The 17,138-nt window shown below is 36.1% G+C and overlaps 1 protein-coding gene across 1 annotated transcript in view; it reads left to right on the forward strand.

The window, feature by feature from the left end:
• Window positions 1-17,138, forward strand: part of hfm1 (helicase for meiosis 1) — a 125,319-nt gene that overhangs the window by 89,080 nt on the left and 19,101 nt on the right. Inside the window, exons 23-29 of the mRNA XM_059985228.1 lie at window positions 2,153-2,200; window positions 4,128-4,225; window positions 4,634-4,768; window positions 8,124-8,209; window positions 11,994-12,077; window positions 12,340-12,497; window positions 14,158-14,261. Of these exons, the coding sequence (XP_059841211.1) occupies window positions 2,153-2,200; window positions 4,128-4,225; window positions 4,634-4,768; window positions 8,124-8,209; window positions 11,994-12,077; window positions 12,340-12,497; window positions 14,158-14,261 (713 nt within the window). The remainder of the gene's footprint in view (window positions 1-2,152; window positions 2,201-4,127; window positions 4,226-4,633; window positions 4,769-8,123; window positions 8,210-11,993; window positions 12,078-12,339; window positions 12,498-14,157; window positions 14,262-17,138) is intronic.

Below are 17,138 nucleotides of genomic sequence, written 5' to 3' on the forward strand. Positions count from 1 at the left end.
AGATGAGGAGCATTTGCTCAGCCTAGGAATGTTGTGTCAGCCAGTCAGTCGAGGATGCCACAGAACATTTGAGAGAGCTGGGTGGGATCAGACTTCTGAGGGACAGGGTCTGGCTTTGGGCTTTTGTTGGGAGGAGGTACAGAGTGGAGCACCCAAGGGAAGATGTTAACAGAATGCTGCTTGAAGGAAAGACCCCATTGTAAGGAGACTTTGTGCAGATGAATGGTTCCAAGGGGACATGCCAATACTCCTGAATTAGCCAGTTCAAAATGGTCTTCGAGGGAAGTTCGAACTGTAGCTGGTGTCTTTTATGCAGAACATGGGTTCAGTGCCATGAGTAATTAAAGCGAAGCACCCGACTACCCAGCAATGAGCTTCAATATTTAGATTGATTTAACAATACTGGGCCCTTTTTTCCCCTACTAATTATTTGTTAAAGTTGAAATATCTGTAAACATACTTCCACTATAATTTTATACTGGTGTAAGGTCTGTTATTTCCTGGCAAACAATAGCTTTGTATGGGGCAGTATTTACACTATTTACAGTATTTACAGTATTCACCACTATTTTCATTCCCTCATCAGAACATCCCAACTTTCCTGCTTAGTTGAATCTAAATCATACCGACCCTAAACGTTTGTTGCTTACTGAACGTGTCCTTCTCACTGTTACCCATGCAACGCTGAGTTACGTGGCTGTTAGCTAATGAGCCAAGTTTGTTACAAGCCACAGTGAGAGGGTTACAATAATATTTATGGATTATGTAATTGAAGCAAGATATCATCATACTTTTACTCAAATCCTTTTAGAGTACAGATCAATATACTATTTGCCTTACTAATTACTTGCTGAATATTAACCTATTTATTAGTGTATAATGAAACCAATGCTACTTAATCTTCCACCATTTAAAAAAAGTTTTTCTAAACTCTGATGGATATATGTGGGGCTTTTTTCTGGAAAGGAATTATGCAGACTAGGAAAACAACACAGAATACATCATAATGTAAAAAGGTGAACATGTGTGATTGCGACAGGTAAATAAAGATTTTTTACTTATCCCTTTGATGACGAAGTCTAACAAAAAGATCAGTAGTTTGGTTGAGAAAACTCAGCACAACATGCACAGCAATTGTCAACCAAATTTAGAAATGGCTTGAAATAGCCACTGGATCCAATTATATCCTATGTGGCCTCTTGTCCATACATATGTAAAAACAGAAAAAAGTGAAGACAAATGTATTTGCAAATTCAGAGACCCAATTCATAATGGGGAAACAATGAGATGCTAGAGGCTTTAATCACCAGTTTTATGTGTATCTTTACAGTTGAAGATATTTTTGAAAGAAGTGGATATGGCATGAGGAGGTTGTGAACTCTCTGGTTATCTTTCACAAATTTATCTGTTTTGGAATGGTTCCTGTAGGTTGTGATTCCACAGTTTAGGAATGGAGGAAGAGTAGAAACAAGTAACTATCCATTTGTTAGCCCAATTTCAGTGGTCGAGAAAATGCAGACATTGATAATGGAGGGTATAAGAACAGAATACCTTGAAAAGATAGATAAGAATGTGTAGAGTCAGAATGGGTTTATGAAAGAAAAATGACGTTTAACCATCCTACTGAAGTTCTTTGAGGATCTGACAAGTAGAATAGATAAGGGAGAACTGTAGGCTGCCGTATATTTGGATTTTCAGAAGGCTTTTGATAAGGTTTCCCTTGTTGGTCAACAAGGTTAGGATACACAGAAAGAGGTAAATTTTATAGATGAAGGTTTAAAATTGATTATCAGACAGAAAGGGAATAAACCAACAATTCTCGGTTGACCGGCTCAGGGGCTGAGAATAGAGGGGTAAGCCATTTTAGAGGATGATGAATCTTTGCAATTCTCTTCTCCAGGGGACTGTGGTGGTTCAATTACTGACCATTCAAAACAGATATCAACACTTTTCTGGAATTTAAAGGTATCAAGGAATAAGGGCATATTGGAGTTGACATAGATAATCAGCTATAGGAAGTGTTTCACAAAGTTATTAACATAATGTAGTTATTTTCAGAAAAGTTTATCACCATATTTTCCCTATGATAGAGTTACTACTTTTGAATAGTTGAACACTGACTGCCTTAATATTCTATCAATCTTTAATACAGGTTTCCTATAGAAGGAAAGATTAAAACAAATGAAATGAAAGTTAATTGGTAAGAAAAATTGCAAGCATGGTATTTATTTAACATGTAGTTTATACTTTGATGCCCATATTTTTCTAGATTGCAAGTGTCTAAAAATTAGGAATCTATAAATTATTGAAAAAGCTGTACAGTATGACAGACAGACATACTTTATTGATCCTGTGGGAAATTGGGTTTAGTTATCCAATACTTCCAGCAAATGCAAAAATACCAGACTTGTTCACCTCCAGTTGGTTAATCCAGGTGGATATTATTTTAAGGATTGTTTATGGAATCAAATTAAATAAATATGTTACTAGTTTTTCAGCTGAGCGTAGGATATGATATAGTTTTCAGTATAAGTAAACTAGCCACAGCAGTAAGAGTTCAAGGCAGCTCAGTAAACTACAACTGTCCCATAACAAGGGGAAGTTTTTAATGTGTGTTGCTTGAAGTTTTTAATGTTTGTGTCTGCTGACCCTTTAAGAATGTTGTCATATTCTGTTCCAAATCTTTATAAGGATGGCTTAAAATAAATATTTTAAAAATCGGTTATTTATAGGATCAGGCTGAAACTCAAGTGAGGATACTTTCTGCTGGATGGTAATCAAGTGACATTTCTTATATCCTGTTAGCTTTCAGTAGAGTTTTAATCATGTGTTTGGATTAAAATCAAGATTTTTTCCCAAACATATCATCGCACCTCTTATTCACTGCCCATCCCAGCCTTTTAAGATTCTCTGTCACAAAAGCCAGCATTGGCAGAGTTTAGAAAAATCTGCAGATGCTGGAAGTATGAAATTAAAACAGAAAATGTTGGAAGCTGTCAGGAGGTCAGGCATCATTAGTGGGGAGAAAAACAGAATTGATGTTTCAGGTCAAAGAGATTATCGAAATGGAACAGTTAGAAAATAAACAAAGTTTTAATTACAAAGAGGGCAAGATGGCAAGAACAGAGGGAATATCTATGTTAAGGTGCCGAATTAAGTTATTAAGTAATAATATTTTTGAAAATTGGTAGTTAGAACCAAGTGTTACAGACAGAAATAGCATAATTGAGACAGAAAGATAGAGACACATCTATAGCTGATAAAAGATAGGGGTTGTTTTAAGGTGTCAAGAAATGAAAGAGAAATTTTAGAAATGTGGTATGAACTTTAGAGTGCAAAGGTAATGAAATTTGAGTTCTGTACAAATACAGGAAGTAGCATCTGTGTAATGGAAAAAGAATTAAGGAAGGGGCCCTAAATAGGACTGTGCCACATGTCCAACCCATGAGATCCAAGTGTGCTGAATTTTCCTATGAGGGCCTTAGAGGTTAACTGGGATGGAGCAAACTTGCCTTGGTCAATGCTTTAATGTGTTAGATAGATAAAACTATGTGCTGAGCCCGTTAAGTTTGAGTATCATGCAAAACTGAACTTATGAAAGGAGCTTTTGGAATTATTATTTTTTTTTTACAAACATTGAGTAATTTTGTGGTCATTGTTACGAAGACTTATTTTTAAATTCCAGATGATTACTTGAATTTAAATTCCAGTTACCATGCTGTGATTTGACCTCTTATTTTTGGATATTTTGTCCAGCTGACTGGATTCCTGGTTTTGTGACTTAACCAATGCACCTCACTACAGCTTTCTCTAGTCATTCAGTATTTATAAACACAACAGATTCTGCAGGTGCTAGAAATCCAGAGCAACACACACAAAATACTGGAGGAACTCAGCAGGTCAGGCAGCATCTATGTTAATGAGTAAACAGGTGACATTTTGGGCTGAGACCCTTCATCAGGAGCTGAAATGTCAACTGCTTAATTACATAGATGCTACCCGACCTGCTGAGTTCCAACATTTTGTGTGTGTTACATTTGATACTTATTACTTTTATTCCTTTAGTTTTTAAAAATAATACTTCTGCTTTATATTGCTCTAACTATAATATATTTCATTTTTTACAGTCTAATACAAGCCCAATTAGGATGCATTCCAATTCAAGAATTTGCATTAACTCAAGATGTAGCAAAAATATTTAAGTGTGGTATAAGAGTCACTAAATGTAAGTAAAAACTAAATTTTACCTTTTGCAATATACATTGTTTACTGGCCTTTCCTGATTGCTGACAGAATACAAACCATTGATGTTGTGTCATCACTAAGCTTACATTTTAAATATTAATCAGGACTACTGACATTATAATATTAATTGTGAATATAAGCAGGTTAGTGTCACTATCACAAAATTATTTTTTCACACCAATCTTGCTAATTTTTTTTCTCTCTGACAGTTTATTCCATCTATAAACAATTTAAACTATGAATGGAAATTAGATATTGAAATTGGAAATGTATCAGTGTTTTCTTGCATCCTTAATACTTAAACATTAATGTTTGAAGGATCATTTAAAGAGTGAAATATTTTCTGAGCTTACTAATTAAGTATCTTGTGTAATTACTTAACCAATAGGCCTTTCTGAATTGCTCATGCAAGAAGAAAAGAAGAACTTTTCAGCATTGTTGAATTCACTAATTTTAGCCAAATGTTTTAGGGCTAAGCTTTGGGAGAACTCTTCCTATGTATCAAGACAACTTGAAAAAATTGGTATGTTTATATCAAAGCAGTATTGTTGGAAAGATTATGCATGTATTTGTTTCTTGCTTATTAATTATATTTCATAAATTAATTGAAGTTTCAGTAGTAAACTTTGCATTGCTTTTCTTTGAATGACCATAAGTCATGTGTATAAATTCATTCCCAGTCAGTCGCATTAAACCCAGTGCTTAGTACTCACTGTATGCTCCACACTGTTTTGGAAACTCTATTCCAGAATGGAATCAAATGTTGGAAATAGAGTAGAATGTGCAGCTGCTACAGACAAGAATTAAGTTCTCAACAACATCCCAGATGTCAAGCATTTGGCCCATGTAGCTAATACAACTGGTTCCTGTTCCACACAAGCAATTTCCAACCCTTTCAGCATGCTCTTTCTCACTCATAAACTTTTGCTTAAATACTTTAATTCTTTTTGATTATTTTGATTATTCTTTATGGTAATGAGTTTCACGTTCTATGGGTAAAAAAATTCATCCTGTGTCCTCTGTTGTATTTGTTAGTGACTGTCTTGTGTTTAACGGCCTGTGGTTGTGGACCTTCCAGAAGTGAAATATCTTCTTAATGGTCTATTAAAGGTTTAATAGTGGTGTATTAAACCCTTTATTGTCATAATTATTATGTCCCTTTCGCTTTCCGGAGAAAAGAAACACAATTTGTTCATTCTTACTTGATATTTACAATTTTGTACAATAAATTTCCTTGTAATTTCTATGAACTGTTTTGCAGTTTCTCATGCCTCTATATCCTTTGCACAATATGTAAATAAGAACTATATACTTCGTGCCGAATGTTGTCATGCTATTGCTGAAAGAACTTCCCATTAGCATAACCTATTTGTTCATCATGAAATGTTAGATAGGCAAATGTGGCAGCTGTTTTGAACATATCAAACAATCATGGAATAATTGACTAGGTAGTCCACTTTGGTGGTATTGTTTGAGGGTAAATGCTTTTCCAGATGTCAATGTAGCCCTTCTGTGTGTGTAGTTATGTATTGTAGGGGACTGAAATGTGGAGTTCAATGCACCATCCCAAATGAAAAATGTCAATAGAGTATTGCACTGAAAAGTCAGATTAGATTACGTGGCTAAGTCATAACAATAGGGCCTCAGTCCACCATGTCCAGGTCTGCAGTAAGAGTACTGCCTTTAAACCATGCTGACAGACCAAGGATTAGTATTTTGAACATTAAGTTAGCTTGATGTTCAGGTATTCCAAGAGCTATTTCCAGCTAATAGCATGTTAATTTAATATTGGAAAAGCAGCTAGGAATGGGTGCAATATAAATGTATTTTCTACAATTTCTACCCCCAATGGAGCATGCAACACCTATGGGGAAAATAATCAGCTTCCCCTCGGGGAAATTGGCTAGTGATTTGAGGCCTTCAAGCAGTAAATGGCAGAATTCCCAGAGCAGTCCAGGAACTGTTCCAATTCCTTAGCCCCGAGGCAAAATATTAACTACTCTATGCTCATGGAGTTCATGTGTTTCAGGCCTGGTCTATGAGTGATGACATTTGCAAATATATTTCTCAAGGAGAAATTCAAGATGGTAAGCAATTTAGTTTGTCCTGCAGACAAATGATTACATCCAAGGTTCATTAATGTTACATGTTAATTTGGCCATTTCTCATAAGAAAATAACATTAAAAGTAGGATTAGGTGTAGGCTAAATAACCTCCTGAGCCGATCTATCATTAAATAAGATCAGGGTTGATCTAATCTTGGCCTTGTTTACACTTTGCTGCCTGTTCTTCATAAGCCCTAACTCTCCTAAGTGACTTACAACTGTTTTGTTTTGTTCTATATATTATAAAAGTAAGTTTTTGACCAAGCCTAATAACTTCTTTATGGTTTGGTGTAATTATTTGTGTGCCTTGTGCTTTGTATAATTATTAGTACTATGTCTTGCACCTTGACCCTGTTCTTTTTCGTTTGTTCGTTAACATGGGTATTCATGTATGGTTGCATGACCGTTATACTTGAACATGAACTTATTTCAGAATGTGTCTGAGGATTCTTGGGAGTTTTTTTTCTCTAAAGACACTGTTAAATGTTGTGACTGATGCACCATCAATAACTCTCCGAGATGTGAGGCTGGAAGAAAGAACAAGCAGCAATTTACCACCACACTACATCCTGGAGACTGAGACCAGGGCTCAGGCTCCAATCGCCTTTATACCGGGGTCCGTGGGAGGAGCCACAGTCAGTGGGAGGAGCCAAAGGAGCAGTCAGCGGGTGGGGGGGGGAGCGTGTCCAGACAGGTATATGTAGTTCACCACAGTGGCAAATAGAATGCAAAAATCCTGCATGTTTAAGAACATTCTGAGAAGTTCCATGTTGTTGAGCTTGTGCCTGGAAGTGTGCAATGGTGGGTTAGAGTAACTAAACTATGTTTTATGCATAGGCCCATTCACCAGAGCAGTGTTTCATTACACATGAAGCCTAAAAAACATTAAACTTTACACTTAGAAATGGACCTGATGATTTGATGGACTAAGTAAGGATGAGGGATGGGTATTCTGATCAGATCAGAATTCAGTGTCATGGGGCCTGATGGACATTTCTTCCAAGGAATGAGTACACATCTTAAACAGGATTTAACTGTGGGAGCATCCATTTGCCTGGTTCCACTACCTCAGAACACATCAGATCAGTCTGATCTAACTTATGCAGTTGAGTCAATCTTGTTTAGAGAATGGACTTTTGATCCAATATATTTTGAGTAGTGCAAAATAAAATCTGTTAAAAAGCCAAGGAAGAGAATTCCGATACTTAAGAGTCTTATCGGTTGAAGGTACTATCACCAGTGATGATGCAGATAAATTCACACCTGCTTAAGTGACTAAAGTGGGAGAAGTACAGATCTCTCAGGGGCTTATATAGCTGAGGGAATTCTACAGGTACACGGGGAGGAGACCATAGAGGAGCTTGAAAACAAGGATGAGAATTTGAAGAGGGAGGGATTGCTTAACTGCAAGTCAATAAAGCTCAATAGACATAGAAATACTTCCTTATGGACAAAACAATATCAGCTTTCACATCAGACTCAGGTTTATTATCACTGACATACGTTCTGAAATATGTTTTATAGCGGTAGTACAGTGCAGTGCAAGGCATAAAAATTACTGCAAGCTCCAAAATAAATTGTGCAAAAGACAAATAATGAGGTAATCTTCATGGGTTTATGGAACATTCAGAAATACCTTCTCATCACCATCTGAGATTCTGTAAACAACAATGATATATCATCAGTGACTTTGTAGATAAATATAAATAAACATTGCTGAATAATTTGGTAAATAAATGTATAATGCAGTTACTACTGTGGATGTATTTATAGGTGCTACTTTGTCCTGTGCCATGGTAAATGCAGGCCTCTCTACATTTCAGAAGATAGAAGATACAAATGCAAGGGAGTTAGAATTGGTATATTAATTTTTCTTAAAACATTTGTACATCTAATAGATGACCATCCCTGATGTTCCCCACAGTGCCGAACGTATCCATTATCTCACTGCTTCTTGTTTCCCCAACCATTCTGTTTCTCTGGTATTGCTTGGGTGGTAAGCTTGATGTATTATTTTAGCTTGAAGGATGTGAAGGTATAAAAACATAGAAGACCTACAGCATAATACAGGCCCTTCGGCCCACAATGCTGTGCCAAACATGTACTTACTTTAGAAATTACCTAGGCTTACCCATAGCCCTATATTTTTCTAAAAATAGAAAAATATTTGGCAATATTTGTATATTTGGCAAGTTTATGTATCATCAAAGTATCTTCCCAAAGCACAATCTGTAGTTGCCCAATTAACATGAACAGGCCAGCAGGTATCATGTTCAAGCCAGCAAGGCAGCAGTGAGAAGCCCATCTCGCTGAAAAGATATTATTGAGATTATGATTATAGTTAACAACTTCTACGATTACTTTCCCCAGTTCTAGCCAAGGTCATATGACCTAGGATAAATACAAATTTGTGATGCAGAATTAAATGTTGGCTTTTAAATTGATAGTCCAGCAAGACTATCATTGCAGCAATTTTTTACTGTCCTGACTGTAATGGATGTTTTACCAAGATCTGAAGTTGACAGAAATGGGATGAAATTTAGTAGTGTTACAGTGCCTATAAAATGTATTCACTTCCCCTTGGAAGTTTTCATGTTTTATTATTTTACAACATCAAATCACAGCAGATTTAATTTGGCTTTTTTGACACTGATCAACAGAAAAAAATTCTTTCATGTCATCGTGATCTAAATGAATTACAAATATAAAACAGAAAATAATTGATTGTATTCACCCCCTTTAATATGATACACCAACAGGCATAGCCAAAATGGGTTTAAAATTTACATAATTAGTTAAATGGAAATCACCTGTGAGCAGTCAAGTGTTTCAATTAATTGTAGTAAAATACACTTGTGTCCAGAAGGTCCAACTGCACGCTATATAGGAATATGGGTTTGCGAGATTATGTAATTTATCCCACTGTAGCTTTTTCAGTAACCCACCATGCTTTTTTTCAATGTTTTTCGTCGATTTTAAGTTCCATGATTTAATGAAATCCAAGGATCCTGATGTGCCCAAGAGTCTGTTAAGGAAAATTCTTGTGATATGTTAACCATTTTTATTGATGGATTGAAAGATAATATAACTGGGAATGTTGGTGTATCTGTTTTTGTGCCTGAATTACAGGTAACAATAAAGAAACATCTTATTAACTATTTATCAGTGTATACTGCAGAACTGGTTGCTATTATTTTGGGCTTAGAGTGGGTGGAGGAAATTTGTCCTTACAAAGTTATAATTTACTCAGATTCATTTTCAGTTTTGACTAGTCTTAAAGCAGGTAGTTCTGATCTAATGCTGGAAGCTCTTCAAACCTTATTTCTTATTCAAAGTATTGGTTTTCATGTCTGCTTCTTATGGGTTCCTGCATGTTGAGATATTGAGGTGAATGAGCAGGTTAATTGTTTGGCCAAAAAAGCTGTTAAAGGTTCGTCTGTGGATATAGACCTTCCACTGAGCATATCAGAAGCTAAGGGGTTGGTGGGACTAAGAATTAGGGGATTATGGCAAGATTTGTGGGATAATGGGCATAAGGGGAGACACCTTTCCAGAATACATAAAACTGTTGAAGGGGGTAAGACAAGGAATTAAATTGATTGGACTTAGAATTGGGCTTACTATGCTTAATTATTCCTTGTATCTTGTTGGAAAACTTCACTCTGGGGTGTGTAGGTGGTGTCATCATTATGAAACAGTTGAACACATTCTTTTACAATGTGAAGCATACAAGGTTGAAAGAAAGCCAATGCAGGCTGCACTACTAGCTTTGGGGGTTGACAGTTTTCATTTAAAAATTTGACTAAGCTATGGAAGTGACTTTAATTCACAAAATTATCTTTCATCTTTAAAATCTATGGGGCTTTGGGGTAACTTAGATTTTAGTTGATAAAGAAAGTAGTATGGATTTTATTTCCCAACTCTCTACATCACACTCCAGTCCAGTTGGTGGTAGTAATGCGCCTTTAAGTTGGACTGCCAACCACCATTAAAAGTCAGAAGAAGGAGAAGGTGAAGGTCCAAATGCGTGTGAGTCAGTATCCCGGCAAAAACTACACCATGAAGACAAAAGCACACTCCAAGTAACTCTGTGAAAAGGTTATTGAAAAGCACAAGTTAGGAGATGGATACAAGAAAATATCCAAGACACTGAATATCCATTGGCGAACAGTTAAGTCAATCATCAAGATTATGGCACAGCTGTAAATCTACCTAGAGCAGGCTATCCTCAAAAACTGAGTGACCATGCAAGGAGGAGACTAGTGAGGGAGGCTACCAAGAGATCTATGATTTCTCTGGAAGAGTTACAAACTTCAGTAACTGTGCATACAACAACTGTTGCCTAGGCACTTCACCAATCGCAGTTTTATGGGAGAGTGACAAAGAGAAAGCTACTGATGAAAAAAACTCACATGAAATCTTGGCTAGAGTTTGCCAGAAGTATGTGGGAGACTCTGAAGTCAGCTGGAAGAAGGTTCTATAGTCTGATGAAATCAAAATTGAGTTTTTCGGCTATCAGACTAAAAGCTAAGTTTGGCGTAAGCCAAACCCCACACATCTTCAAAAACACATCATCTCTATTGTGAAACATGGTGGTAGCTGCATCATTCTGTGGGAATGCTTGAATGCAGCAGGCCCTGGAAGACTTGTGAAAATAGACAGTAAAATGTATGCAGCAAAATCATGGAGGAAAACCTGATGCAGTCTGCAAGAGAATTGCAACTTGGATGAAGATTGTTTTCCAGCAAGACAATGACATCAAGCATAAAGCCAAAGCTACACATTAATGGCTTAAAAACAACAAGGTTAATGTCCTAGAGTGGCCAAGTCAGAGTCCAGACCTCAAACCAATCGAGAATTTGAGGCTGGACTTGAAAAGAACTGTTCACTCATAATCCCCATGCAATCTGACAAAGCTTGAGCAGTTTTGTAAAGAATGGGGAAAAAATACAGTGTCCAGATGTGCAAAGCAGATAGGGACCTAGCCACACAGACTCAAGGCTGTAATTGCTGTCAAAGGTGCATCTATGAAATACAGATTTGAAAGGGGTAAGTAATTATGCAATCCATTATTGTGTTTAATATTTGTAAAAAATTCAGACCAATTTGTAGAAATTTGTTTTCACTTTGACACAGGAGTCTTTTTCTGTTGATCAATATCTAAAAAAGCCAAATTAAATCCTCTATGATTCAATGTTGTAGAACAATAAAACATGAAAACATCCCTGGGGGGGGATGGTGGTGAATACTTTTTATAGGCGCTGTATATTTAAGAACTATTTGTTATTTTTCCTTCGGTTTTTTTTTCTACTTTATTGTTTAAACAGTATTTTGAAAGTAAATATTGTGGGGTAAAATTACAAGATTCTGCATCTGATATTAACTTCTTTCATCAATAAATCATAATCAAAATTGTTATTTGCAGCATTCTATTGCCAAATTCATCTATTTTCATTTCTTTCACAAATGCATATTTCAGATATGAAAATTTTACAATTTGAATACATTTATTTTCTTAGCAGACATTATAGAAATACTAATGTTGTTGAATGCTGATTTTCTTGAACTTAGCTCTACTTTGATTATAATATATTAAATGTATGCAGAATTTGAAAGAGATTCACAATCATTATTATTTTGCAGATTGTGAATAGACACCCTCCTTTTGGAAACCAGATACGAGAATCTGTTATTCACCTTCCAAAATATGAACTAAGTGTTGAACAGGTGATCATACCATTCTTAGTTTTTCACATTAAGAAGTGACTTTCCTTTGGCAAACATTTTGACAATTGTTTCTTATAAATTCCTTCCAAAGGAGTTTTTAATTCAGTACACACAATAAAATGCTGTTCCTTTTATATACTTATAACATTGCAATAAATACAAGCAGTATAAAATTCCCTCCATTGAAATTAATTCATCTTTATTTATGTGTTTGATGGTAATGATGTTAAATTCATTCATTTGGAGTTTTTTTCTTTTGAAGCTTGCAAAATACCATGATTCAGCCGCAGAAATCGTTGTGACCATTACCTTAACAAATTATCAGCAACTACAGAAAAAAAGAACAGTATCTGATAATCACTATACCTCCCTCATCATAGGAGATACAGACAACCAAGTTATTTACAAGCAGAAAATCATGCAAGTATCTAAACTGCTCAAAATACCCAATATAGAATATTGCTGTTTCTCCAGTTTTGATCTGAGCATCCTCATTTTTAATCTTAGTTTAGATACTGTACATGGAATTGGTAGAATTGAAAAAGAGGAAGAGGATAAAATATTAAAATGGTTTCAAAAGTAAAAGACTGAGGTTAAACATAAAACCATTCTGCTGATCCAGCTAATATTAATTGGATAAACAGAAAACACTGGCAGTGTACTGAAGTGGTTGCATCAGCACCATGTGAATCCAAAGCACTTGCTTGGGCTGCAGATCAGCTGATTTGCAGGACAGACTGCTCGTGGGATCACCACCATCTAGAACCAAGCTACCAAGTAAGGGAAGAAAAATTCTACCAACTCTATAGTGCATCCACAAGAAATGAGAACTAAAGGAAGAAAATAGATGAGCACTGATGGCTTCTACAATATATTTTAAGGGTAGAGTGAGAGTATGCTCACTGAAAGTCCTTCTTTTGTTTGGTTAGTACCATTTTATTTTGTCATTCTGAGCTACTCAGTGGTAGTCTTTAGAAACAGCAGTAATGGGCTTCGTGCTCCACCTGTACCATTTTTATTCAGCAAGTGAGGAAAGAGCTGCTAGAGAATCCCTGTATTCTATCAAAAGTTCAATGTTTATATGTACTAAGGAAATTAAATACAATGAAAATGTTTTCTTTGCTAAAGAAAATCAGGATGTATTGTATGAATCACAAGTTATTGATTTTCCTTCCGTTTTACCTCCATCAGTTTGATGGATCAACACATAGGCAACCAGCCTTCAGCAGTGATTTTTTCAATGGTGAATATTGTAGTCTATGCATCAGAAGCAGGGTTTCACACCATTTCTGTGGTCTGATTGTTGTTAGTGAAGGAATTCCAACACCATCTGGAAGAAGTTTGTATCTTCTCCCCATGAACCGCATGGTTCCTCCAGGTGCTCTGGTTTCCTCCCATGTTCCAAAGGTGTACTGGTTAGTAAGTAAATTGGTCATTATTAATTGTCCTGTTACAAGATGGGAGTTAAATTAATGGGTTGTGCCAGTAGGACCTATTCTGCAATATCTCTAACTAGAATAAATGAACTTGCTGGAACAGCTCCAAAACTGTGGGTTCCTATTCTGGGAACTCATTTTAGTTGTCCACTAATTTTAAAAACTTGTTTTCTCTTGGCAGTTTCCACTCATGTCAGTCACAATCCAATCATGATCCAACTCTACCCATAACATGATCATAACCCAAACTTCCAATTCCAAATATCTAGTACTGACCCCAATAACCCCCTTCCCTAATGATCCTCTGATAATGAATTCTGAGGTCCAAATTTCTCTCCCAGTCTACAGCCAACCTGTTTTTTTTACCCCATATGCTCCACAATGGCAACCCTCATGAAAGAAGAGCTTAGAATGTATTATTGGTGAAGTCCTAATCAATAGCATGTGAAGTAATGGATGTAGTGCCCTACGAAACTTTGCAGTGTCAATCCCAAGAATAAAGCAAATTTTTCTGCAATGCATTGCCTACTTAATAACCCTTCTAAGAACTAATGAATACTATGAATAACATTTTCCATTTAGTTTAGCTCAATACCACACCCACTAAACCTAAAAGGTGTTGACCTTGTTTTCTTTCAAAATAGGGATTTAGTGCTACTTAAAAATGGAAGTTGGTCAAAAAAAATTGAAGTTAAAAGACCTCTTAAGGGTGAAGAACTAAGTATTAATCTTATCAGTTCAGACTATGGTAAGTTGAATTTTATAGTTAATACTTTATATTCAAGAGCTTCAATTTTGCTAGCCTGAGGAAATTAGAGGACACCAGTCTTTTCATGAAATTTCTATCTAAAATCTATTATGATATTTTTAAGTAAAAGAAAATGTTCAATAGGTTCAATTTAATGTCAGAGAAATGTATACAATATACATCCTGAAATTCTTTTTCTTTTTATACAATACCAACCATTGTACAATATAGTAGAACTCAAACTTCCCTTCACTACAGTGGGTATAGAAAGCTGTCGACCTAATGCACATAAATGGGCAATTTTATTTATTTAAAATGGTACAATATACACTAAGGGAAGTGGTAGGTCAAAGGGCATATTTCTATGCTGTACAACTTTGATTCAGTGACACTATGTTGCATTTCACTGCTTTTTTTTATTGTTAAATCCTGCTTTATTGTTAAATACTCAGCCAGTTTTTTACTTGAGAAAGAATTAGATTCCTTTTAAGGAGATCCATTCCATAAATTTGCAATTATAGATTGGGGGGAAAATTCTGATGCCCTGAGGTGCTGCAGATTTTAATTTTCTCTTAAACTGTAAAAAAAAGTAGATAATTTGAAAGTAGACCTGTTGCAATTTGCCTAATGCACCAAGAGGTCAATGGCAGATGCAATCTGAATAGCTCTTCATATGGCCTTAGACCACCTGGACAACACAAACACCTATATCAGGCTGCTGTTCATCAACTATAGCTCAGCATTTATACCATCATTCCCATAATCCCGATTGAGAAGTTACAGAACCTGGACCTGTGTACCTCCCTCTGCAATTGGATCCTCAGCATCCTAACTGGACAGTCTGTGCAGATTGGTGATAACATCTCCTCCTCGCTAACTATCAACACTGGTGCACCTCAGGGGTGTGTGCTTAGCCCACTGCTCTACTCTCTCTATACCCATGAATGTGAGGTTAGGCATAGCTCAAATACCATCTATAAATTTGCTGATGATGCAACCATTGTTGGTAGAATGTCAGATGGAAATGAGAGGGCATACAGGAGCAAGATATGCCAACTAGTAGAGTGCTGTTGCAGCAACAACCTTGCACTCAACTTCAGTAAGATGAAAGTGCTGATTGTGGACTTCAGGAAGGGTAAGACAAAGAAACACATACCAGTCCTCCTAGAAGGATAAGAAGTGGAGAAAGTGAGCAGTTTCAAGTTCCTTGGTGTCAAAATCTCTGAGGACCTAACCTGGTTCCAACATATCAATGCAGTAATAAAGAAGACAAAACAGTGACTACACTTCATCAGGAGTTTGAAGAGATTTGGTATGTCAACAAATACACTCAAAATTTTCTTTAGACATACCATGGAAAGCATTCTGACAGGCTGCATCACTGTCTGGCATTGTGGGGGGGGGGGGGGGGTGGCGACTGCACAGGACCGAAAGAAGCTGCAGAGGGTTGTACATTTAGTCGGCTCCATCTAGGGTACTAGCCCTACAAAGTACCCAGGACATCTTCAAGGAGTGGTGTCTCAGACAGGCAGCGTCTATTATTAAGGACCTCCAGCACCCAGGGCATGCCCTTTTCTCACTGTTACAATCATGTAAGAGGTACAGATGCCTGAAGACACACATTCAGCGTCATCCCCTCTGCTTTCCGATTCCTAACTGGACATTGAAGCCATGAACATTACTTCACTTTTTTAATATATATTATTTCTGTTTTTTGCATGAATTTTAATCTATTCAATATACGTATACTGTTGTTTACTAATTTATTTATTTATTCATTTTCTTCTATATTATGTATTGCATTGAACTGCAGCTGCTAAGTTAACAAATTTCATGACACATGCTGGTGATAATAAACCCGATTCTGATTCTGATAGAGTAGCAAGTGTCTTTCAGTATAATTTCTGCAATTTTTATGAACTGTGAAGAGTTTGTAAGTTAATATGAATTATGTTTTAGATTTTGTAGTGAAGGTTTGTGGAACCTTGGTTTCATAAAAACATGTAAGCATGTAGATACAGCATAGAGAATGGCAGAGGTTTATTAGAAAGTAATCCATCTAAGATTCACATGTTGAGATTCAAAGTTGTGGTTCAAACTTTCAAGCCATTTGTAGCAGGTGACTGGATTAAAGGAGAGGGCAAGAAAAGTGCTATCCTTATGCAGAAAATATAATGTAATAGAATGGGGGGAAAGGTGGAACCTAATCCTTTTATTACTTGAAGAAAGATGAGCTCGCAACACATTGACCATCCTTTTCCTCACACAGATGCTGCAGACCAGTAAGTTCTTCCATGTGTTGGTGTTTTGCTTCAGATTCCAGGATCTGCAGTTTCTTATTTCTTGCAGTCTCCAAATTGGCTAGAGTAGTAGAAAAAAGACAAGCTAAGCAAACCAGCTTTTGTTAAATAACAAAATTTTTAATTAACATCAGTGATAAATCTGATTTATAAATTACAGCTCCAATTTATCATTTGAAACTAATTTTCTTGAATTAAAATCATAGATATTTTGGTATGGATTTTATATGGTGCACTTGGACATTACTTTATGAAAAAAAATTAGAACAGTGGATTCCGGTTAACTGGGACACATAAGGACCAGTAAATTTTGACCCTATTGAGCGGCTACCCTAATTAGCCAAAGTTTCATGGAAATAGCTGAAAAGCTATATTTTAAAAAAAACAATCTACCTTTTAACTGAGTAGCAAATGAAATATTTTAATGGAACTCAGAACAATTTGGAACTCTACCAATACTACTACTACAGTATGATAAAACTGTGTATTCGTTCCTAAAAGATATGGACAGAAGATGCTGTCACATTGTTTTGGTTGACTGTAAATGAACACATTCAGCACACACCTTGTGTCGGTT

This window comes from Hypanus sabinus, chromosome 11 (assembly GCF_030144855.1).
Source record: "Hypanus sabinus isolate sHypSab1 chromosome 11, sHypSab1.hap1, whole genome shotgun sequence".
Lineage (NCBI taxonomy): Eukaryota > Metazoa > Chordata > Chondrichthyes > Myliobatiformes > Dasyatidae > Hypanus > Hypanus sabinus.